Source organism: Hevea brasiliensis, chromosome 3 (assembly GCF_030052815.1).
Source record: "Hevea brasiliensis isolate MT/VB/25A 57/8 chromosome 3, ASM3005281v1, whole genome shotgun sequence".
NCBI lineage: Eukaryota > Viridiplantae > Streptophyta > Magnoliopsida > Malpighiales > Euphorbiaceae > Hevea > Hevea brasiliensis.
The window spans coordinates 311,785-336,750 of NC_079495.1; the positions used below are offsets into that span (position 1 = coordinate 311,785).

General features: G+C 35.1%; 2 protein-coding genes across 3 annotated transcripts; both read right to left on the reverse strand.

The window, feature by feature from the left end:
• Nucleotides 1-10,120: 10,120 nt before the first annotated feature.
• LOC110654987 (enhancer of mRNA-decapping protein 4) lies at nucleotides 10,121-21,137 on the reverse strand. The gene is made up of 12 exons (XM_021811140.2): nucleotides 19,827-21,137; nucleotides 18,526-18,575; nucleotides 18,299-18,455; nucleotides 17,935-18,153; nucleotides 16,634-16,762; nucleotides 14,764-16,401; nucleotides 13,694-14,053; nucleotides 13,192-13,311; nucleotides 12,657-12,827; nucleotides 11,579-11,734; nucleotides 11,318-11,443; nucleotides 10,121-10,634 (listed from the first exon to the last, which is right to left on the reverse strand). The coding sequence occupies exons 1-12, from the start codon at nucleotides 20,808-20,810 to the stop codon at nucleotides 10,326-10,328; spliced, it is 4,419 nt and encodes a 1,472-aa protein (XP_021666832.2). The 5' UTR covers nucleotides 20,811-21,137; the 3' UTR covers nucleotides 10,121-10,325.
• A 648-nt stretch (nucleotides 21,138-21,785) lies between these two features.
• Nucleotides 21,786-24,277, reverse strand: LOC110654990 (ras-related protein RABB1c). Of its 2 annotated transcripts, none has more exons than XM_021811141.2 (6): nucleotides 24,013-24,277; nucleotides 23,796-23,935; nucleotides 23,633-23,715; nucleotides 23,045-23,249; nucleotides 22,872-22,940; nucleotides 21,786-22,148 (listed from the first exon to the last, which is right to left on the reverse strand). In XM_021811141.2, the coding sequence occupies exons 1-6, from the start codon at nucleotides 24,056-24,058 to the stop codon at nucleotides 22,056-22,058; spliced, it is 636 nt and encodes a 211-aa protein (XP_021666833.1). In that variant the 5' UTR covers nucleotides 24,059-24,277; the 3' UTR covers nucleotides 21,786-22,055. The 2 variants fall into 2 exon arrangements, with proteins under 2 accessions (XP_021666833.1, XP_021666834.1); XM_021811142.2 differs by having other exon boundaries at nucleotides 22,148-22,255; nucleotides 24,013-24,260.
• Between the last annotated feature and the right edge of the window lie 689 nt (nucleotides 24,278-24,966).

Genomic DNA, 24,966 nt, shown 5'->3' on the forward strand with positions numbered 1-24,966 from the left:
CTACTGGGCTCTCTATCAGTCTCTCCAAAATCTACGCGTGGCAAAAAGCAACGCGCTAAGCAATGATGCTTAGTGGTGCTAATAATAAAATAAAAAGAACTAAAAGAAAATAAATATGCAGTGTATGGGTTAATTTCTCATACAGACAAATTATTGGTAATTATTTGTAGTATTATTTATTTGGTACTTGTTATATCTATTATTTTATTAAATTTATCAACTTGCATTTTTGGTTGCCCCAGTAACCTATACTGGATTACTGGACTGGATATACGGGTAAACTGGCACTGGGTACCAAGTACCTCGAGCCGTTACACCATCGGTCACAATGTGTCTCCCGGTGTGCAACAGAACAGCTAATGAGCTATAATAACCATTAGGCACAAGGCCAAGTATCACACTGATATCAGAATGACTAAAAGCCATAAAATCACAGAATAGCATAATACCATGTACAGTACTGCTAACTGAACCCTATTGGTATGCCAACCTATTCAAACCAATCTTACTAGATGTACTAGGGCACATTACAAAGTTATTGATTGAATTTTCATGTTTTACATGTAAAGTTACTATTTATTTTACTATTTAGGTCAAATTATTGACTTTCCAATGCATAATAGTTACATGAGTCCTAATCACATAAATTTACCATATTTTGGTTTCCAAAAGTATTGGCATTAGTTGTCAATCCATACTTCTAACCAATGGAAAATAAATCAAAATTTCAATTTTTTAATTGCTAGTGTTTACTGTTCCATTAGGCCATTCTACAGTGAGAATTTGGCCAAATGTTCTTCATCAAAGTTGTTCCTTATTGTGTCTAGTTACATTTCACTTTTTGAATCACTCCATTTGGAGTTTTGTAGCTCAAGTTATAGCCTAAATGCCATAACTGGCTGGATTGCAATTTTTCCAGAATTTCTGGGCAGAATCAATTCTACAGTTTTTGTACACTAACTGCAGGTAAGTTTTTGGACATGTTATGGTCAAAATTTGGGTTTATTTTCTTCATAAAAGTTGTAGGACTATGTCTCAGGTTTCTATCGGTATAAAATTCAGGTCAATTGGATCTTTCTACACTGAGTTATGACCAAATGAATGAATACTGTTCATTTGATCATTTTCCAGCGACTGCATATTGGTCACCCAGATTAGGTCAATTTTTAAAGCCACTTAAGTTAGTTTTCTGGGCAGGGTTCCTACATCAAAATTGTGGAATTATGTATCTAGTTTCACCTCCAATTAGCCTTGCACCAATTGGAGCTACACAAGTTCAGTTAAGGCTCTCCAAACACACTAGACTCCAAGAGTCCAGACTGCTGCACACAAGGTAGCCTACCCTTTCCAACCTTCAATGACTCAATTCACTTCATATTAAGTTTAAAACTTACCAAATGGTAATTGACCATTAAAATGTTCCTACACCATTATAGGAGCAAAACCTCAATTTGGTCAAAGCCCTAAGTTCTCAATTTCTCTTTTCTTCCATTAATTTACAATTCAAGGTGCCTAGTGTTAAGTTCATATCAAAGGGCAGCTTATATACTCATTTAATCCAAAGAAATCATCAAAACCCTTATAAGTCCATGGCTGCAGAAATTGTAAAGTGAGTACAAATGTTTTCATTTGAATTTCTTATAAATTTCAAATTAAATCAACTTTCTAGTCATAAATTTAAAGAGAGAGAAATATATTGGACACTAACCTTATTAAAGCTCCAACTTGAGCTTGTTAATCTTCAAGATTTCTCCCTCTAATGGCTGCCTAAAGGTGATTTAGGGTGTGAGGATAAATTTTAGTGAAGTCAGGATGAGGTTTTATGGTGTAAAGGGTGAGGTTTTAGCAAGAGAAAGAGAAAGCTTTAATGGAGGTAGTGAGAGAAAGAGAGGTTATTGGAAATTGAAGGAGATGAGTAGAATGTTCTTTCATTTTTTTAGTCTAATTTTGTGATACTTATCCCTTTTAATTGGCTTGGTTAATTCCCATTGGTTAGGGTTTAATTTCCTTCATTTATGACATCATGTTAATGTCATAAATGTGAGTTTTATTTTATTTCCATTTCTTTTCTTTTCTACTCATTTTTAATTCAATTTTTAGTAATATTTATTCATATTTTATGTCATAATAATTATTTACTTAACTGGACAAGTTGGCAAAAAATCATCTCTGAAGACGAAATGACAAAAAATGCCCTCCGTTTGGCTTATTGAGACAAAATCATCTGTACCGATCTAAAAATTTTTCTAGTCATTTTCTTGGCATTCTAATACCATAGAAACCTCAATGACTCTTCTCTGGAGTTTCAAAAATTATTTTATAAATTTTTTCCCGGGTTTAGGGCTCCTAGTTGCGAGGACTGCAAATTCCCACTGAGTTATGCATCGCTAGGGCACCGGCTCATTTAACTTGATTGTATTTTATTTCTAAAATTTTTTCTTAATTTTTCTTATTAATATTTGAGTTAATTATGGCTCCTCACTTTAGTTTAAATATTTTTCTATATGTTCTAGCTGTCTGGACCGACAACGATCATTAGAACAGTAGAATGTACGGAATTACTACAGTGAGGGTGTTACATAGATACTAGTGCAAGTTCTTATATATGTTTTGATATGCAAGAACTAGCAAACAATCAATGCTTAGAGGCATAAGATGTTAGACTCCGCATTGGCAATGGAGCAACGGTTGCAGTTTTAGCCATAGGGTCTAAATCTTTGTATCTAAAAGGACATATTTTGTATTTAAATCATGTATTGTATATACCTGATACTTTTAAAAACATCATTTCTGTATGAATTTCAGTTCATAGATGATGTTTGCAATATTTATTTTGGAAATAAAATTGTTGGCATGGGTAATTTACATTATGGCCTTTATTATTTGGATAGTAATAATAAATACAAAACCAGTGCAAGCAATCAAATTGAATTTAATGCCATTACAGAAACCAAATCAAGTCTAAAACGTCTTTGGCATTTAAGATTAGGTCATGTTGCAGAAGATAGAATTACAAAATTAGAGAAAATAGGCATTTTGTCTTCATTGGATTCTGAACCTACTCCAATTTATAAATCCTGCCTTCAAGATAAAATGACTAGATTTCCCTTTGTTAGGCAAGGATTAAGAGCTAAAAATATTTTGGAGCCTGTACATAGTTATGTATGCGGCCCATTTAAAGAAATGGCAAGAGGAGATTATCACTACTTCATTACCTTTACCGATAATAAATCTAGGTATGGGTATTTGTATTTAATGAAATATAAATATGAATCCTTTGAAAAGTTCAAAGAATTTAAATCTGAAGTAGAGAAACAAACAGCAAAAAGTATTAAAACTCTAAGATCAGATCGAGGAGGAGATTAGGAGAATACTTAAGTACTAAGTTTGATGAGTTCTTAAAAGAACAAGGTATTATTTCACAGTTGACTCCTCCAGGAATGCCACAATTAAATGGTGTTTCAGAAAGGAGGAATTGTACCTTATTAGATATGATACATAGTATGATGAGCTACACAGATCTTTCAATCTCCTTTTGGGGATATGCACTTGAGACAGCTTTATATATTCTTAATAGAGTCCCTTCCAAATCAATCTCTTCCACCCCGTATGGCATGGAAGACAACTAAGTTTTAAGTATGTTAAGATTTGGGGTTATCCAGCTCACATTAAAAAGCTGAAGATTGAGAAATTGGAAATCAGATCTGAAAAGGGACGGTTTGTTGGGTATCCAAAAGATAGTTTTGGATATTATTTCTATCTTCCTTCATCACAAAGAGTTGTGATAAGTCGAGATGCCATATTTCTTGAAAAAAAGTTTATTCAAGAAGATAGCAAAGGAAGGTAGATAGAACTGGAATTAGAAAATCCAACTAACCAATAAACCAAATGGATATTGATCCAACTAGTCAACCTCAAACTATTAATGATATATCTACAACACAACCTCGAAGGTCAACCAGAATATCTCGTCCACTAGAGAGATATGGATTTCTTCATAAGAATGAACAAGAATTGTTTGTTCATGAGGAAATAGATCATGGTAATGATCCTGTGACCTATAAAGAAGGCTATATCAGATATAGACTCTTTAAAATTGATTGAAGCAATGAAATCTGAAATGAATACGATGTACAAGAACCAAATTTGAGATCTTGTAGACCCACCTAAAAGGATTATACATATAGGGAATAAATGGATTTTCAAGAAGAAAATTGGTTCTGATGGAAAGGTAGAGACCTATAGTAAGGCTGGTTGCAAAAGGGTTTTGCTAATAGCGGGGGATCTACTATGAGGAGACCTTCTCGCCTGTTACCATGCTTAAATCTATTAGGATTTTATTAGCTATAGTTGCATATAATGACTATGAAATTTGACAAATGGATGTCCAAAGAGCTTTTCTCAATAGATATATTGAAGAAGACATATTCATGGAACAACCTAGGGATTTAGAATCCCAAGATGGTTTCAAAGTATGCCAGTTAAAACAGTCCATTTATGGGTTAAAGCAAGCTTCAAGGAGTTGGAACATCCATTTTGATAAAGCTATTAAATCTTTTAGTTTTATCAAGAATGAGAATAAGACCTGTGTATACAAAAAGGTTAGTAAAAGCACAATCACTTTCTTAGTTTTATATGTGGATGATATCTTATTAATAGGTAATGATGTCAGTATGCTTACTACTGTAAAACTATAGTTATCAAACATTTTCTCCATAAAAGACTTAGGGGAAGTAACCTATATTCTTGGAATTCGCATCTGTAGAGATAGATCCAAAGAATAATAGGTTTATCCTAAAGTCTTTATTTGAAAAAGGTATTAAAGAAGTTTAACATGCTTGATTCTAAGAGGGGATTATTACCAGTGGCAGTAAGGCATGGCATCCACCTTTCCAAGGAAATGTCTCCAAATACACTTGAGGAAAGAGATAAAATAGTCAGGATTCTATATGCTTTGGCAATTGAAAGTCTGATGTATGCAATATTGTATACTAGGCCAGATATTGCTTACACTTTTAGTTTGACTAGCAGGTTTCAATCCAATCCAGGTTTAAAACACCGGAGAGCTGTCAAGAATATCTTTAAGTACTTGAGAAAAATTAAGGATTTATTCTTGATATATGGAGGAGTTGATCTCCAAATAGATGATTTTAATTAGACGTGGATGATAGAAAGTCTATCTCCAGTTTTGTTTTCATATGTAATGGAGGAGCAGTGAGTTGGAAGAGTTCCAAACAGTCAACAACTACAGACTCCACTATAGAGGCTGAGTATATTGCTGTGTCGGATGCTGCAAAGGAAGGTTTTTAGATAAAGAAGTTTGTAACAGAACTTGGAGTGGTTTCATCAATTGTATCAACAATTCCACTACATTGTGATAATAATGGTGCAATTATACAAGCAAAGGAATCCCGGTCTCATGAGAAATTCAAACACATAGAAAAGAACTACCATATTATCAGAGAAATAGTTAGGAGAGGCGATGTAGCCATGCAGAAAATAGCTTTAGTTGATAATCCAGCCGATCCCTTCACCAAAGCCATGAGACAAAACCAGCTCGATCGATATATTGAGAAGATGGGTCTTAAATTTTGTAATGAATGGTTCTAGTACAAATGAGAGATTATTAGTAGTATGCCCTAGAGCATATCATTATATTTTATTATATAAATATTTATTCTTATTTAATGGTAATTCTTCTTTTCATTTATGTTCAAATGGTTTGAATTTAATTGAAAAGGTCCTTTAATATCTTGTTAAATATTCTATTATTAAGTTATTAAGAATATGAGAGACAATGAGTGACAGAACATTATAGTATAAGTAATTTAAATTCAGCTCACAATCTATGATACTTCATTGGGCATGACTTGTCAATACAAAGTCATAAAGATCATAATAGTGCATATAATCCCTTGACCTGAGATAATATAGTTATCTTGTATATGGGTGTTTTGAGTTTAATATTGCTTTCACACTTGTACTACGTATGAATATATGGGCATGTGTTGGCTCCGACTACTTATATATGAAGATAAGTGTTAGTCAAGATGAGATCCGTTACCATAAGTAAATAGGGATAAAATCATATGTTCATTTAATTATTCTTGATAATTTAAGTTCCTAGACAAAACAGATAGATTTAGTCAGAAAAGAGTTTCTAACAGAAAAGTCTTACTAATCAAGAATTAGAATTAAAAGAGAACATATGATTCAATGCAATTGGAGTTTGACATAATCCATGACTCCAGCTGGAATTAGGATTTTATAACGAAGAGATTTTAGTGCATGGTATATATGATCAAAGGTTCATGAATTGGAGAACTAATTCATAACTAATTGGGTAGTCATATCATATTATATTAGATGTCAACTATGACTTATAATAACTTGAATGAAAAGAAAATTTCATTTTGAGTTTGGAATGGTTCTAATAATATTAAAGAGTTAATATTATTCTTATTGTTAATTAGTAATGAACCTAGTAAGTCACACATATAAAAGCAATTTGATAAACGTAAAATTAATTTAATTAATTAATTAAATAGCTTAATTGATTAATTGGATTAACTAATTTAGTTTACAATTAGATTACAAAGTCCCTAGCATGACTTGAAACTAAATTCATCTATGGAAGTATTCAAGTTAATATTTAAAGTATTTAAATATAAACTTGAAAATTAGCTCAAGGAAGAAAATGAATTTTGACTAGTTTGACTTGTCAAAGTTTGATCATGTTGACTTGGTCAAATATGAGAGGAAAATTAATTAATTAATGGTTGATTAATTAATTAATTAGCATTATTAATATTAATTAATCAAATCTTAATTTCTTAATTAATATTAAGTTTGGACAAGTGAACCAATGAGATTGAGACAACACTTTTAATTAGCCAATTGAAAGTGCACTCGTGTTAGCTTATATTAATTATGAGATAAAGATATTTAAAGGATGAGATAAGAAGAAATTAATATCATCTTTTCTTCTCATCTCTTGGCTGGCCACTTCTCCTCCTTCCTTGGTTAATATTTAAAGTATTTAAATATAAACTTGAAAATTAGCTCAAGGAAGAAAATGAATTTTGACTAGTTTGACTTGTCAAAGTTTGATCATGTTGACTTGGTCAAATATGAGAGGAAAATTAATTAATTAATGGTTGATTAATTAATTAATTAGCATTATTAATATTAATTAATCAAATCTTAATTTCTTAATTAATATTAAGTTTGGACAAGTGAACCAATGAGATTGAGACAACACTTTTAATTAGCCAATTGAAAGTGCACTCGTGTTAGCTTATATTAATTATGAGATAAAGATATTTAAAGGATGAGATAAGAAGAAATTAATATCATCTTTTCTTCTCATCTCTTGGCTGGCCACTTCTCCTCCTTCCTTGAGTTTCATCTTTATCATTTAGACAAAGAATTCAAAAGAATCAAGTGTTGTTCCTCTTAAATCACAATTAAGAAAGTGTTTCTCATCACTTCCAAAAGAGAAAAACCTTGAAACAATACTCTTCCTCCCTTCCTAATCTTGGCCAAACCACAAGGAAGCACAAGGAAGAGGTTTTGAGTTGATCAAGGAGCTTTGATCAAAAAGCTTGTGTGGACAAGCTAGAGGGCTGACAATTGATAGCCTTGCTTCCCGAATTAGGTGTTTAGAATCTGATTCTGCGCCTATTAGGGTAAAAATTCTCCAAAATCCTAACTTGTTATAATTTGGGGAAATTACTTCCTAATGGAAATTAGGCTTAATTAGCAATTGAAGCATGATTTAGTATGACTAAATGATGTGTTTTTCAATAGCTTAATATGGTTGCATGATGCATGAAACCCTAGGTTATGAAAAAAATATAAATTGCTAATATTTGCACCTATTGATAAATTGTTCTTGCAATTGGTGCATTTCTCTTGCAACTACTTTATCACAAAATAAATCAGAAATCTAAATTGAAAATGAGCAAAACCACATGGTACTTTTTGCAATTTGCATTTTTTTTTATTCAACGTCAGCAGATTTCTCTTCCACACCTGCAAATTTCTCTTCCATGTTAGCAAATTTCAACAAAGAGAAGATAAAAAGTCGTCATTTGCTAACGGTGTGAAAACTTAGGGTACCAATTTGTAACAAAATGAACCACTAACTTTAAAATGAAAATGAATGGAACACATGATTTTTTTTTTATATAATTTCCCCTAAATAAAATCAACATCATTGATTGTTGCTGTGGGCGTGTGTGCGTGTGTTGGTTAAAAGTTAGCGTATTTTGATTAAAATTATCATGATTTAATTAAGAAGTGTGTCACTTTACTATCTTTCATAAAAAAAAAAAAAACAATTGATTACATAAATTTCATCATACATATATATATATATATATATATGGTTAATTTTTTCTACCCATCCCTCAACTTTGAACTTGTTACACTTTTGCCTCTCATTTTCATTTTGTTATTATAAAGTCTCTCAACTTTAAAAAGTTATGTAAAAATCCCTCATTAAAGAAACTAAAGTACATATATGAAATTCATATATTAGTTTTTCTCATACAATCTCTTATCTCATTTTTATTAATTCTATGGAAAAGTTCAAAAATTATATTTCTTGGTCAATTAGGGATTGGATTATTATACCACTTGAAATACCCATAATAATTGGAATTTGTAATTTTGTATCTAAACACATAAATAGAGTATATTTAGTATAACAAATCGTTCCACTTAAAAAAATTTCAGATTCAAAATCAGAAAACTCATCTAACATACTTGTCTCGTATTTTTTGCACTCAAAAAAATATTTAAATATGTTTGGCATTGAGTTTCAGATGTCAAAAAGCACTTTAAAAAAAAGCATTTTATATGCTATTTCAAAAAGTAATTTAAAAAAAATTATTTTATTATTTTAGTTTTTTATGCAAAAATATGTCAAATTTATTTTTAAACCAATTTTTAATACTCTATAACTAATATATTTAAGAAAATATTTTTCTCGATAGTAATTCTTATAGTAATGTTAAACAGATTTGACCTTTTCATTTTATAATATGACATTGTCATATATTAAATTAGTTAAAAATATAATAAAATTCTGACATGAGAAATTTTTATATAGTGTTTAGTGATAAAATAAAAATGAGCGACGAAAGTATAATAAATTTTAAAAAAGTACACACGCTTTTGCACAAAAAAGGAGAGTAAAGCAACCCACAATCTTTCCACCAACCCATGTGCTACGACCCAACCTGCCCAAGGCAAAAAGGATGGCGCCCACCGCCTACCTTTATAACTGTAACCTAATCACCATTTCCAAACTAACCCCTCCTTTCCAATCTTCATTCCCTCCCACTTCCTTTATAAATTGCTCAGCTGCTTTTTCCCACACCAGTCCTCTCTCTCTCTCTTTTTTTTTTTTTTTGTTTAATCTAAATTCTAGTATCCAGCTCAGTTCAGTCTCCACTCACCAATGTTGGGAAGAACCCTTTTACTTTCTAAACCCTCTCTACTTCCTTTCCCTTCCACCCATCGCCCTCCACTAGTTCAACCTTTACTTCCCACTTTCAGAGTCACTGCTGCAGCACCGTCCATTTGCATTCATTCATTCATAACTAAATCAACACTTACGCTCTATCAACTCCTTCACATCCACCATACTACCTCCCAAACTGAGATCAAAGCTGCATACGAAGTTTAGCTAAACTTTACCATCCAGACACAGCTTCTTCCGTTCCTAATGGGGCACATTTCATAGAAATCCACAATGCATATGCTACGTTATCTGATCCTGTAGCTAGAGCTAACTACTATTTGTCCATTGATGCCGCATCTGCTCATTATCACCGCAGATATTCTGCATCCAACAACATCCCAGGATTCCGGCCAACTAGGAGGTGGGAAACTGATCAGTGCTGGTAGACCACCTCTTTGTTCCCCTTATGGGCATCCCAGTGGCAATACTGGATATTCTCTTTCTAGCACATCTACCTCAATTTTTCCAAGGTGAAGCTTTAATCTTTTCTCATAACATGATTTCTCATCACTCGTGTATATATCAATAGCAAGGTTTTTTCTTTTCAGGTTATTGCAATTTGCACGTAAAATTATTGAGGAAAAACTAGAATACACAATCATTGCAAGCTCAATTTAACTGGGCGTGCAATTGAAATACACTGTTTTAAGACTAACAAACATGAAATGGAGAAAAAGAGAAGTATTTGACTAATTCAAACAAATCATAGCCGCAATCCCCTCAAACCCTTCTAGACTCCTATACAAACCAAAAGTCTATCTTACATATTTGCACAAACATAGAGAGAAAGGAAGAATCATTTACAGCTCATTTTCACTGAGTTTATGACATGCATAAGAAGGCGTATACTGGCAGATTCTGAAGCAGATGTGGTGGGTAGGTTCCTCTGATGGCTCAGTATCTGATGGACTTGATCAAATATTGGTCTCACGTGCACTGCAATCATTGGATCTGCAGGGTTTATGGCAACAGCCACGTCTGTCATCCATGCCAGCTTTCTAGAAGTTTCCTTACTGATATCGCAGGCCAGTTGCTGTAAAAGGGCCAGCAGAACTCCCTGGCTCAAGGGTAATGGGACCATGGACAAAACCACCTGTGGATCAACCTGGAGAAAGAAGAGGACAAATGAACTGTGAATTGTTCAACTATGCATGATGCGGCATTGTCATTGTGCAGTTTGAGTTCCAACAAATGTGCTGCAACAATTTAATTTGGCATCCCATCACAAAAAATTTGAATTATTAAATAAATCCCACGAAATAAGTCCTCTACTGGTAGCTGGCCTGGTCTTCTTACAAATTTTCCATGAGAACTAGTCGGAAAATTTGATGGACAAAGAAAGCATCCAGAAACTTGTAACTGCATACAAGTTGATCTGAGAGAGTTGGTAAATTTTAAAGACGTATAACTATGTGTTATTCTGCTATCGCACTGCTTGGTTGATCTCAATTCTCGAGTTGTATTGACCTATTTATCTAGTGATCACCTGGTTCAACTGATAGACCACAAGGATAGCTACGGTCATGAACAGCATAGTTGATATGGTAATGAAATATCCAAAAGGATATATCTAACATGAAAAAATTGTCCCCAGTTTGATGTGGCTCGTTTTGGACATCTCAAATGGTCGCTGATTTAAAGACATTATGCATGCATCTTAGCACTTCACTATATGTGGTTTTTAATTCACATACAATGTTTAGCAGTCCCTAGAGAGAGGTGCTTCCATAAGGCCTGACATGTGGGGATTTAAGTCCTCACCTAACTAAACTTTATGACAGATCATACCTGAGAACATAACCAGGAAACTATAGAGACATCACTTCTCTGCAGGGCTGCTGTGAATGCTTCCTCGAATTTGCGCTCAGCTATCAATCTGGTTAATTCTTTTGTTGGATCCAAAGGAGCCTCAGCCTGTTCATATAACCAGTCTACAAGTCAGAGGCAACAATAATTCCTTTACAAGTTGAGAGTGCAGTTAATTACTTCTTTCTGCAAGCAGACCTACTCATTACTTCCTCCAAATTTAATAATATACAAAAGGCATACCATCTCATGTAAACCAGCCAGTGGTCCATTACTCAAAGAGGGATTTCCCAATTTGGAGTTTGCACCTGCAGCTGCAATAGCTAAGAGCTTGTGTTGGCCCTCGGCTAATTCTCCACTCAGGGTCTGAGTGATTGATGATGCTGAATTGATAGCATCCTGCAGTTTTCAAAGCATCCCAAATTACATTCGATTTCAATAACAAATGGCTGTAAACACGATGTGAAAATAACCACAAACCTGCCAGGCTCATGAAAGGTAAAATATAGAATATCTTGGTTACACTACAGGATATAGTCTTCTTTAAAAATATTTTGTTAAAGGTTTTCTTTGATATCATAATTGCATTGATAATATTATGGGGTCTATTTACTTGGCCATTTTAACAAATTATATTTACAGACTGGTACAGCAAGACAATTCACAAGTTGAGCGAAACAGATCAATGATGGCAGAGCAGCACAGAGTAAAAGCTCTTTCAATTCCTATATCAATCTCGCATAATCTTCGTGTTGTAAAACTAAGCATTATCTTGTATAATCAATTCTTAGGACCCATCATGTTGAGTTTTTCTGGGATTTCACAATTTAAAAACTACTAACATTATATAGGTTTACAAAAATATGAAAGATACTTGGTTCTAAATCTTTATGCCACTTTCATGTGGAGTATGTACATACAAAGAAGTCTACTTTACAAGGTCAAACAGGAATATTATAAAGCAACATTTATGTTTAAATCTGCCCAAACACACAAGGCAAGAAAGAAAAAAAAATGCATGATATTTAAAATCTAAGTAACATTATCAGTATAAATTATGCTTATCAACACACAAAAAAAGTAACAAAATCATGCTAGTCACAAAAAAGAAAAAAAAAAGCACAGAATTATAGCAACACAAGGAAAGAACAAAAAATGCACAGTTCAAAACTAAATGGCATTATCAGCACAAAAGTATGCTCATTATGAAAAAAAAAAGTATGCTTATTGCAAAAAAAGAAAAAAATAATTGTAAAAAAAAAGTAAGAAATATAGGGATATTTAAACAGATCCTTGCAACAAGTATCATAATTATATTTACCCTAAGAGCAATGGCCAAGTGAGAATGTGTGGAGTCAAATTGTTGCTGAGTGGCATTTAGATGATTAATGAGCCCTTTCTGAAATGTGGAATCAATTTGATCAAACATAGATTTGCACGAAATCTCAAATGTGGGAATAATTGCAGCTTCCAAACTAGATCTTAGTGCATCCTGCAAGTATTACATCATTTTTCATTAGCATCAAAGAAGTATTCTAGCCTTTTGCTTCTTGAAAATGACTAAGAAAGAAGGAAAGGAAGAACTTCCACATAAGCTCATAAAGAAGCACATCACCATTCATTCCAGCCAGGTAAAAGCCAAAACATCCCTCAGGATATTGAATTTGATAAAAATATGATAATAAATAAATAAAAACTGATGCAAAAAGGGTCTGTAATATTTTTAAGGAGAAAAAATAAAATATGGAAAGGCATGAACTCTGAAACAAAGCTTAACTCAATATTCAACTAATAAATATGAAAGTCCATTACAATTAAAGAAAATGTTTAAAACTTCAAAGTTAACTTCAAACAACCTGAAGAGCTTGCTTGCCAGAAGTTTGAAACTGTGATTGAATTTGCCTGGCTACTGTGCCTTCAAGTTTTGAACTAACTGATTTCTCTAGTTGATGCACAGCCTTCTCCCCCACCCCTTTCTGGAAAAAAAAAATACATAAACAAGCCTTGTTTGTGGGGAAAAACAAGACTATAAATTCTACAAAAAATTAAGTTGCATTCTAATGGGTCTTGGAAATGGATGGCTACGTTACATTTCAACAAGTAATTGGGACCAAGTCCACCATATAAAGCAAAACAATAATTGGTTGGAAATCTAACACAGTAAACAATCGGTAGGTTCAAAGTTTGGTTCTGGGAAATGAATATAGTAGACAATAGAATATTCTGAGTCAATAAGGCACCTAAAAGTTGGAGCACTTTGATTCAAAAGGTTGTAAATAACAAAAATGAGTCTTTTGATTCGATATAATAACCAGACAAGACCAGAAATTTTGATAACTGAAAAGCTTTAACATTAACCTGGAATGACTCTGTAATCGCTGATGATATGCTTTTCTCCAGAATGGGAGTAATTGCGCGAGCTACAGCAGGTCCTACTGCAGCTATCTCCTTCTTTAAAGTTTTATCTAAAGTGCTTGGTAAATCCTTGTTTACACAATTAGTGATCAAATTTGTTAACTGCTGAGTACGATCTCGCTCTAACTTCTCATGCTTTGTGTTTTCTTCTTGGAAACGAGCCCATAGAGCATCAGTATTAGGCTTAACAACTTTCTCAATACTCCGGCCCAAGGATGTCTCCAGTCTTTTACCTTCTTTGGAAACTGGGACAGATATCATCATAGTCATCTGCTTCTGCATTTCTTTCTGGATGCTCAGTAACTGTGAAATTAAAACAAAACCATTAGCCATCATCTTTGGGTTAAGATGTTCATGACTACAGAAGCATAGCTTAAGCTTAACGTTTCATGTACAAAAGATATGAGGAGAAAGCTTTAATTATGACATTTTCCACCTAGATATTGCGTCAAATTTGGGAGTGATAATTGGGTTGATAGACTAAAATCCAATTCTTATGTCTATTATTCAATTCCTGCATTGATTTACGAATTTAACCTGAAATCCTAGAATTAACTTGGTGAGAAACTGGAGATGCATAATATCAATTATGGATGTCTAATAGACAGCTATTTACAATGGCACTTCACAATGACCCACGAATACAACCATCAACATTTGTCACCAGCATGATTCACCATCACTACCACCGCCGATAATCCAATTCACTTCTCTTGATACTACTAATAGTTACTGTCATCATCTCCACAACCAATTCTCCCACATAAATAAAGAGAGGGAAAGGTTGCGAGCGAAAATGACAGACAATTTTCAGATCAAAATCTCTAACATAAATGGATAAATGGTGATCTTCTCAAGAGCAGGACATACTGATGCTGGGTAATATACCATATCAAACAAGTTAGAACATGACAGCAAATTAACATTGGGTAATATTTGCATAGAACTCTTCAAATTTATCCACACAATTGCATAACACAAACACAACAATTCAATTTTTAAATTTCAACCACCTGATCAAGCATATCCTGCATGGCAGATAATTGAGATAAAGCAGCATCACTAGATTGGGCACCAGAACTGCAACCTGGTTCAATGGATGAATCTGTGGAGTTGAAAGGACTCGGGGAAGGAGAAGATGGACCAGACAATTGAGAGTTTTTCCCCTTCTGTCTTTTTCCTTTTGTAGATGGGGCTGAGGACTGTGGGACTACCACAGAAGTTTCTGATTCACCAAACTTTCCAGGTGTGTCTTTTCTTATATCTTGCTTTTCATCTTCACCATTCTCAGAAGGTCTATCTGATATCTCCGATACACCAATTTCAACAGCCTTCTGAATTCCCCCAACACTACTATAAGCTTCCACACAACAATCTCTGGCCATCTGAATACTAAGATCCGAGGCCTGAGAGTGGAATGATTTTTCCTTTTTCTCTGGTACATAGGCATGGGACTCTCTAGGCAAGTCAAAGTCATTACTTTGATTGGTTCTTGTCTCTCCAACAACTTTAACCTCTAACTCCACACTTTCTATATCATTGTTGACAACAACATCCTGGACCTTTGCCTCTCCCACATTCATGACCTGACCAATTTGAGAATCCTCAGCAGATGAGGTAGATCTGGATAGTATTTCTGATGGGGTTATAAGATGGGTAGGGTGTTTAAACATTACAGGAGGTTCCAGAACCACTGAGATGTCAGTTTGTGAGATGTTTTTCTCACCCTTCCTCAAATTGTCACCTGAAGAAGGGATATCAGCCATGTTGTCCTTTGCAGTATCCATTCTATGCTCAAGCAAATAGTCAAGGACAGACTGGTCAACAACATGATTATTGAGTTGCATACTAGACTCGGTGCTATTTGATGGACTTTGGAAACCTGACAATTTTCGAGATAGCTGTGGACTCGGTGGAAGTGGAGGAGACACAGTGTTGATGTTTTCAATACTATTATGCGATGGCAAAGGACTAGCCTTGGTTTCTACACATGAAGTAGAAATATCAGGCAAGCTAGTAACCTCAGAAGAAGGCAAGCTTTCAGCATGGCTTGCTGTGGAAGCATTCTCAGAACTGCTAGAAAACATAGGTTGTATGGGAGTCCCTTTAGCTAGGGGAACCTCAATTGGTTTACTTCCATGAGATGATTCCAGGATAGTGGAACCATCAGAAGTAGCTGCACCAAAAACACAAGAAACATTGGATTCTGTTTTCTCCAATTCCATGTTCTCCAGAGGAGGTGGTAGGCACTGTGACAAATCCAATGCATACTGCTGAATAGCCTGTGTTTGAACACAGTAAACCTGAACAATATGTTCTCCATTAGGTAAACTATCACTAGTTCCGGTTAGACTCAAAATAGGCATTGTCACCGTAAACTCAGCTATGTAATCCATACGGGTAGCAGCTGGATAAGGCCCATATTCTATGTGTATTGCATAAATAGCATTCTTCTTGGCATTTGCCAAGAGAAATAAGCCAGCATTGGGCAGCGCTACAACTTCGTTAAAGAATGCATCCTCAACAGCAGATTCAGTAGAACACTTTAAGGTCAAAGTCTGACTACACTGCCATGATTCAGAATCGCTAGTTAACAGCCAGCCCTCCTCACTTGCAGAGACCCAAATCTTCACTTCCTGATTTAGTGGCCCCTGTAAGTAAGAAATTTAAATAAAGTTTAAACTGAAGCACATGAAGAAATCTGCACAATGAAAGGTGACTAATATTGCCATCAGGCCATGTTATTAGATCATTAACATGATTAGAAGGTTTAAAAAAAAAAAGACGCCCTTAGAGTTGCATAACAAACTCTTCAATGGACCTCAAACAAGTTAAGCATGACTGTACACCATCTTTCACTGAAAGAGAAAGAATAGGGCCTACCCCAGTGATAAGAACTATATGATCAGGGCGGTGAGGAGCAGCCAAGAATGCCACAGAATTTACAGGGTTACCATCATGTGGTCTCAATATTGCAAGTGGCACTGCTTTACGATCTTCCCAAATCTTGACCTGCAGCAGATATTGACTGTTCATCCAGTAACAAGCACAAAAAAGAGAATAAAGGAATAAACTAATTAACTGGTCACATATTGATCTTTACCAAGGCTGGCAAAAACCATGTAATGACTTATATCATATAGAAACTATGTAAACTTATACACGCATATAGTTATTAAAAGCATGCCTCAGGCTCCAGGCTTACCAGGCTCCAACCCTAGTGCCTTAATGTGCCTAGGCATGCACCTTTGCTCTGAGTGCAAGGCTCTGGAAAGGCACACATTCTCTATTTTTCGGTGAGCACTTCTTTTGGCAAAAAGCACTACCACTCAACTTGAAATTTGTCGATTTACCAAAATCCTAAATTGACAAGCTAGGAAGTTTTCGGAATTAGTATCGCTGGTGATAACTAGTCGCCGAAATCTCATCAAACAAGCATACCCTGGATCGCAAACCTCTCATATTTTCATTTTCAACACTACCACTCTCTTATTATTTTTTTTCAAAAAAAATTGTTACATCTACGCCTATTTCGAGATCTATACCAAAGGAAAAAGAAAAAACATCATCCACTAACTTGAAAACTAATACTCCTTTAGTTCTTAGAGATAAGGAAGATGATGAAGATATTGATTTTGAAGATGAGTATCAAGAGGATGAAGGTGTAGAAGAAGATGAAGAAGACTATGATGCTACTCTTGATGAAGATTGAAGGGTAGTTAGTTATTTTATGATTACTTGACTTTAGCTTTGAGACATTAAAAAACTATTCAAGTTTCAATATATTAGTGTCTTAAAACTTTTAGTAGTTTATTTTATTTTATTTGGATTGCAAAATTATTATTACTTGAATGCTTATAGTTATTATTATTTTTAGTTTTACATTATTTGAAATTTGATGGAATATTCACATTTATTTGACTTTATGGATTTTTTTTTTTTAATTTTTGTGCCTCACCTCGCTCATGTATGTGCCTACGCCTAAGTTTCAGGATCCCTTGGTGCCTTAGTGCGCCCTGAACCTTTAATAACTATGTACATAATTTCTCATAGCACTATCCCCGCCACTGACTTTTGTGGGTGGGTAGGTGAGTGGGGGGCCGGCGCAACAGCAGTGCTAGCTATAGTAAAAGGACATACTACAATAGTGCAAAGCAAACAAGATGATAAAGGCAAAAACAAACCGTGCCATCTGCTGAAGCTGAAGCTAAACGGGTGGTCATCCACTGACACATTGACAACTCAGTAACTTCACCCTCATGCTTACCAGCAAGCTGGACTCCATCAATCAACTTATCAATGGAACAATTGAGTGGTTTCTCTGCTGAAAATCCTTCACCTTTTCCAACTTTAATGGTATCAATTTTTAGGATACGATTTCCAATTGCAACCATCAAAATTTCCTGCAAAGTATTTAGTCCATATAAAGATTATGTAAAACTAACAACCATAATCTCAAACCAAGCAAGAAGTGGAGAAAAAGAAAAATAAACAACAGTATCGAGAAAATAGCTTATTGATAACATGAATAACACAATCCATTATTACTTGTTTGTGAGGATGCCAACAAACTCGTGGATGGACTGATTCTCCCTCTGTTATTATCTGAAGGGCAAGTACAATCCTTTCAAAAATTTGAGACTTCTCTTCATCATCTGACTCCTCATTGATCTTTCGTATGAAGACCCGTCCATCAATGCATGTGCTGCAGGAATGAAAGTTAGCATATTCCACTTATTTTATGTTTTTGTGTGTTTAACAATGCAAAAAGTTACCTGGCCAGAAGGTGAACATCCTCAGCAAAGAATACCATATCTGTTACTTTCTACACAAATGGGAAAAAAGCGCATGTTAATGATTTAGAGAGAGAGAGAGAGAGAGAGAGAGAGAGAGAGAGACCTGAAATTTTAAATTTTGCATGCTACATCTGCAAATTATAATATTACTAAAGACAAGGACACCTAAACATGTTTCAGGGGAAGGATGGTTACAACAATATAATGCAATACTTGAATATGTAACCAACAATTATCCCAAAAAAAAAAAAGGAATATGTTCCATGATGAGGAAAAATAAACAAAGTTTAGCCAATTGAGGTCACCACTTAAAAGAAAAGAAATGCAATCAACTAGAGAAATCAACAAGGCTTACTCTACCAGCTTACCAGTCTATCTAACAACTCTGGATACTACCCATGTGTTGCACTGTATAATACTAAATTAAAATTCTAACATATATATGCAGTAGGAACGTAATCTCTCTAGTGTTCAAGTGCCTGATTGACTACAATTTCGTCAAAAGAGAATCCAAAAGCAGCAAAGGAAAGCAAAGAAAATATAAATGGTAAAGCTCTGTAGACTTTGTCCAAGCATATTAGGCCAGAACTTTGAAGAAAGCAATATGAAAAGAGTTGCATCAAGAAATGTCGGATAGATATAAATAATAGATTAATGCTGCAATGCAGAATCAGTATATTTGAATACCCATACAAATGATATTACCACTCATGACATGGAATATGGAGGAGAAATAACAAAAAGATTTTTTTTTTCCTGGATTCATCTCCTACTAATAAATAGAATGAAGGAAGGAGCAGTCAAAATACAAGCGAGGCCAAACTAGACTTCTATCATATATGGTGGGAAATAACTCTTTTTCCAAAGTTCATTAAGCAATCACAAGTTATTGACAATGGTAGGAACTAGATATGAATCTGAGAACAGAAAGGCAGCAAAAGATAACGAAGAATAATATGATTAAGGAGATTAGCAGCGCCCGTATAACATGTGGAAAATGTGAATGGAAGCAGCAGCGGTACTAAGTTCATTAAGATTAGGAAAACTTTAGCATTTATTACAAATAACCAATCAAATTGTTGCAGCTTCATGAGGTGAGTTGATAACAAATATCCTTCTAAGTCTTTTTCTTGCTTGCTCAAAATTCTGTGCGGCACTAGTTAAAGGCACACCCTTTCGCGAGAATGAAATTAATAATCACTTTATGCATGAAAAATGTTAAGCAAGTTAGATAAAGAAAAACAAGATACGACTAGGATTGCAAGAAAAAAATGTCTAACCTGGTTATGGCCACGAAGCAAGGATCTCAAGGCAGTATTGATATTGAGGATGCGAATAGCTCCTGGCTTAAGTCCATAGCAGATGTAATTTCTATTGACAGCAATCTGACGGCCAAGTACAAGACCAGGATCAGAGACATACTTGGTGATGGGAGTGACTTCAAGTTGTGGCTGCACCTCGCCTTGCAATCTAACATCAATATCATATACAACATGGTTGCCAATCAAATGGCGGCCTTTGGGGAGCTTGCTGCTGAGCATCCTCATGGGGGCTGGGTTGGGTTGCCGCAGCTGATGGGTTGGGGATGCCAAACTGACAGGCGGGGCAGAAGGGATGGGAGCATTGAAGTTGGATACAGCTGATGAAGAAGATGGGGAAGAGAAGGGCATGGTGAGATTGGTGGAGGGAGGAGGTTGTTGCTGCTGGTGGTGGTGGTGGTTCTGATTGGTGAGCATGTCCATCAATACACCACTGGGATTAGGGTTATTAGACGAGAATGGAGGAGGAGAAGGAGTAGTAGAAGGTGCAGCAACAGCAGTAGCAGTAGCAGCAGCAGGAGGAAAAGAAGAGATGGGTTGAGGTCTATTCTGCTGTTGCATGTTAGTGAGGAACTGGTTGTGATGCTGTTGAAGTTGTGAAGGAGGAGTAGGAGGAGGATAAGGAGATAGGTAGTGAGGTTGATAAGGGTGATAAGGCCCAGTGGGAGGAGGATAAGAGGAAGATGGAGTTAAATAAGGAGGAGAAGAAAGAGGAAGAGATGAAGGGGGAGGGAAGGAATTAGAAGCTGTTAGATTGCCAACAACTGGGTTAGAGTTGCTGGGACTCAAAGGAGGCCGCAGCAGCTGCTGCTGCTGCTGTTGCTGTTGTGCTGGGTTTGATGGTTGCATCATATTCATATTCATAGGGCTTGAAGATGGCTTGAACAGCTTATTCACATCAAAGGCACCACCTCCTTGATTTGGAGAATTACTAGGTGAAGCCATTAATTAATAACAGCAACCACAAGTGATCTATCAATTCAGATTAATTAGATTGACTATGAGAGAGAGAATATTTTGAAGCTTACACATAAGAATTCATGGATCCGCTGATTTTGATTTGTTTCGGATCAAAAATGGAGATTGGATTTGATTATTGGATTCTTCCTTCAAAGGAATCCCTACTGTATCTGTCACGGCCCCAAGTGGAAGACGAGTGAAAGAATTGAACCAGAAAGCCGAGAGGAAAAAAAACGCTTTTTTTATTTAAAAAAATATTATTTATGTAGGTAGAAAAATTAAAAAAGGGGTTCCTGAGATGGACAAACTGACGGCGACGAAGCTAACGGCGAGTAGAAAATGGAAGAAGAAAACTTTAACCATTTTTATTTATTTAATATTATCTAATAATCTAATCCTAAATTGCTTTTTCTCGTTGTCTTCTTCTGTTTACGTCACCTCCAGAGACAGACGTACATCGCTACTTCCAGCGGTAGCTGCTTCACGTAACGTACCCCAAGTTTGCGTATTTGAGACTTGTGGGTTATGGCATCATCAGCTTTTCAATGTCGATCCATTAGTTTTTCCAATGCCCTTCGCTTTGGTAATGGTAATTAAGGTCGTAACACATCCAATGTATAAGACGACAGCCCTAATTGAATGCTTACAGGTTATCAGCGACAAATAACCTTTTAACTGGAACAGCTCTTCATGCCCCCTGGAACATCATCAGGTACTACTCACTAAATGAATATTTTAGTCAATGCAAGTTGCCCTCTCAATCGAAACAGTAAAGATAAGATTGAAATATTATTAAACATTGAAAGGTGTTATGGATGATAAAATTTAATTAAGGTGAAGGAAGGGGTGATTTAGAATTTGATCCAAAATTCTCACATCCAAACCCCACCAGATGAAACTACCTTATTTAGCTTCTCAAAAACTCTGCTTTACAAATATCAAAAATCAACACAAAACAAGTACAAAGATTAAAATAGACTTTCTGTATTTCACAATTCAGAGTTTCCTTCAACACTGCAAAGGAAGAAACTAATACAATCCGGCAAAATAATGGGAAAGGAAACTAAAGCATTTGATGAATTTACAATCAATACACGGAACATCAAGGTGGATTGTACATGTATCACCCCCTGAATCCGCACATATCAAAAACAAGTTACAATATTCAGACACAAATGACAGAAGAAAAGTCAACTGGTTGTGACTCAGTGTAACAAATGAGTTTGAAATTCAACTGCAGCAGCCTCCAGCTTGAGAAGAAGAGCCATCTCTGCCTCCAGAGGGCCCTGGGATTCCACCATATCCAACTTTTATTCCATATGACTGCAAAGAACCAAAACATCGTATCAGCAACACCATCTACAACTCTCTTCCAGCAATACTGCAATAGGTGTGCATGCAGGCCTCATACCTACTGGCCATGCTTCATTCTTGAAAATAATGCAAATTAGCACAATAAATTGCAAACAGATTAATTCCATGAAAATTTGCACAAAGATTGATAAGCAAACCTTGTTAATTTGAAAAACCTTCTATAAAAAATTTTCATAGCACTAATCAATGTCACTTGTATCTTTTCACAAGAACATCAACAATGAGCAACATTGTAAGCTGAAAACAACTGAGATCATGAAAACTTGAATAGCAGCAACATGAAGATCAATAAGCAAACCTCATCAATTCAAACACCCTCTAACACCTAATTTTCATGGCAGTAACCAAAGGTACTCAGATCTTTTCCTAAGAAGACAATAGCAAAGAGTAATAACCAAAGCAGCCAAAACCAGTAAAATCATCGTCATCGTCTCCCTCTCTCTTCACGAAAATATCTATATTTTGAATCCATGACCCCCACTTGGGATCATTCAAGTTGTAACAATTTAGCCAACCTTAATGGGTAGTCTACCTTCAATTTTCAAAATTCACATAATCAATTGACATGGAGAAGTCAGTCAAATGGACCATAGATACATTACTAAAACATCAATATGCTGGAAATATTTAGACCATTTGTGCGAGTGACCATGTAAAAGAAAGAAAACTGACCTCATTTGATACATCAAAAACTCCATCCTGAATCTTCTTATATATTGTTGCAGCTGTTTTAATAAATGCCTGCATGGAGAATCTTCCTATAAGAAAATCTAATTTAAAAGATGATTAAAAAAAAAAATTTGTTCCAAAATATTCTCCACCATATGGGCACTATGTGCCTTCACCTCCTCAACATTCTGAGCAGTTTTTGCTGAAGCCTCCATAAAGATTAAACCATGCTCCTTGGCAAATTGTTCCCCTTCTTCTGTGCTCACAGCCCTTCTATGGGCAAGATCGCACTTATTACCAATAAGCATAATTGTCATGTTAGCATTTGCATGCTGCCTGGCGTCCTCCAGCCAGCTAGCCAAGTGATTAAAAGTTTCCCTCCTGTATAAAAAAGAAAAGAAAGTAGACATCAATACTAAGCATACCACAACAGGGACAGAAGGTAGGCTTGCCCGTAATTATGCTAAGCAACTGCCCAACACTGTATCATGACATTAGAATTTAGAAATAGGTACTCTGATTGGATATCTTAGGCGACAATAGTATAAGGGAAACATGTGAAGAAGCAATGCAAATTCCAGAATTTAATGAGTTTACGAGAGCGCCACGAGCATCATGTGGTATAATTTGCACATAATAGAAAACCCCTAATCCATCTAGAAACTTGCATACAAAAGAACAGTTTATACCATAGAACCAATAAAAAGATAGAGCAACTGATGATTACAAACAAGAAAATAAATACTCCCAAGTACGTTTCCTACCTGGTAATGTCATAGACGAGCAAAGCACCAGCAGCCCCTCTATAATAGGACCTCGTAATAGATCTAAAGGATTCTTGACCCGCCTATCATATCAAGAAGAAAATAAAGAAATTTGACAAATTGGATGAAAATAGAGAAGATGAGAAAAAGAATAGAAAGAAACCGTGTCCCAAATTTGGAGCTTGATTGGTTTGTTGTCGATAGTGATCATTCGAGCCCCAAATTCCACACCTATGGTGAGGTCATGGACGGGCTGGAACCTCTTGTCCGTGAACTGAAGCAGAAGACAGGATTTCCCAACTCCTGAAATTACATTCAAATCGATCAACACCAAAGAATAATTCAAAAGCAGAAGGAGAGGGAGATAGATTACCACCTACCAGTATCTCCGATGATGATGTACTTGAAGAGGTATGCGTATGACATGTTTTATGAGATTTGTGAGTGGAAATTGGGAAAATTTTGCAGAAAGTAGATGTATAGAGAATTGATGATGAAAACGGAAAAGTAACAGAAGATGTAATGGAAAACTGAAAACTGTTAGTTTGCAAACTGGTTTATCATTTGTTATTGGTGTTTGATCCAGAGAAGCAAATGCGACTTCCGTCCTCGCTGTCATTTCCTCATTCACCAATTTATTATTATTATTTCTTTTTTTTTTTTTTTCTATAAACTCGACTTTATATAAACTTAACTTAAGAATTGTTATTGAGTGCCTCTATCAAAAACGTGGGCCTTCTCCTGCCTCGTTCGAGTAGGGGATGATTTTCTTTCCTCTCGTCTAGACATTAGGTCTCTCCTTCTTGTAAACATTTTTGGGTATGTTGGGGTTTGATTTTGCAGGCTATTCTTCATCTAGAGGGTTGCAAAAGGCAGTTTGACTACAAAGGGTGAGGACGATTGTGATGGGTGTTTCTAGCCTATGAGTTTATAGATTTGGGTTATGTTTCACTCTTTTCTGGATCGAGTGGATTTGTAAAGATAGGTTGTTTTTAATCCAGGATTAGTGCTTGTGTATTAGACTCTTAAGTCCTTTTATATGACAAAAAAATAAACCTTGTAATTATTATTTCATTAAATTATTAAATTTTTTTTAATAAAAATTCAAAATTAACTCTAAATCAGACTAATCAATTTTAATTCGATGTAAAATTAATTTTAATCAAATTAATCCAGACCGAACTCAATTTAATTATATTTTCAAATTGGAAAGCTTGCTGGTTTACGTATGGGTAGGCAAATTTTTTTGCCAGTAAAATTTCCAAGCCCAAGCATTCAAGGAGCAATAATAATATAAAACTTAAATAAGGTTTAATTGAGAAATTAAAATAAAA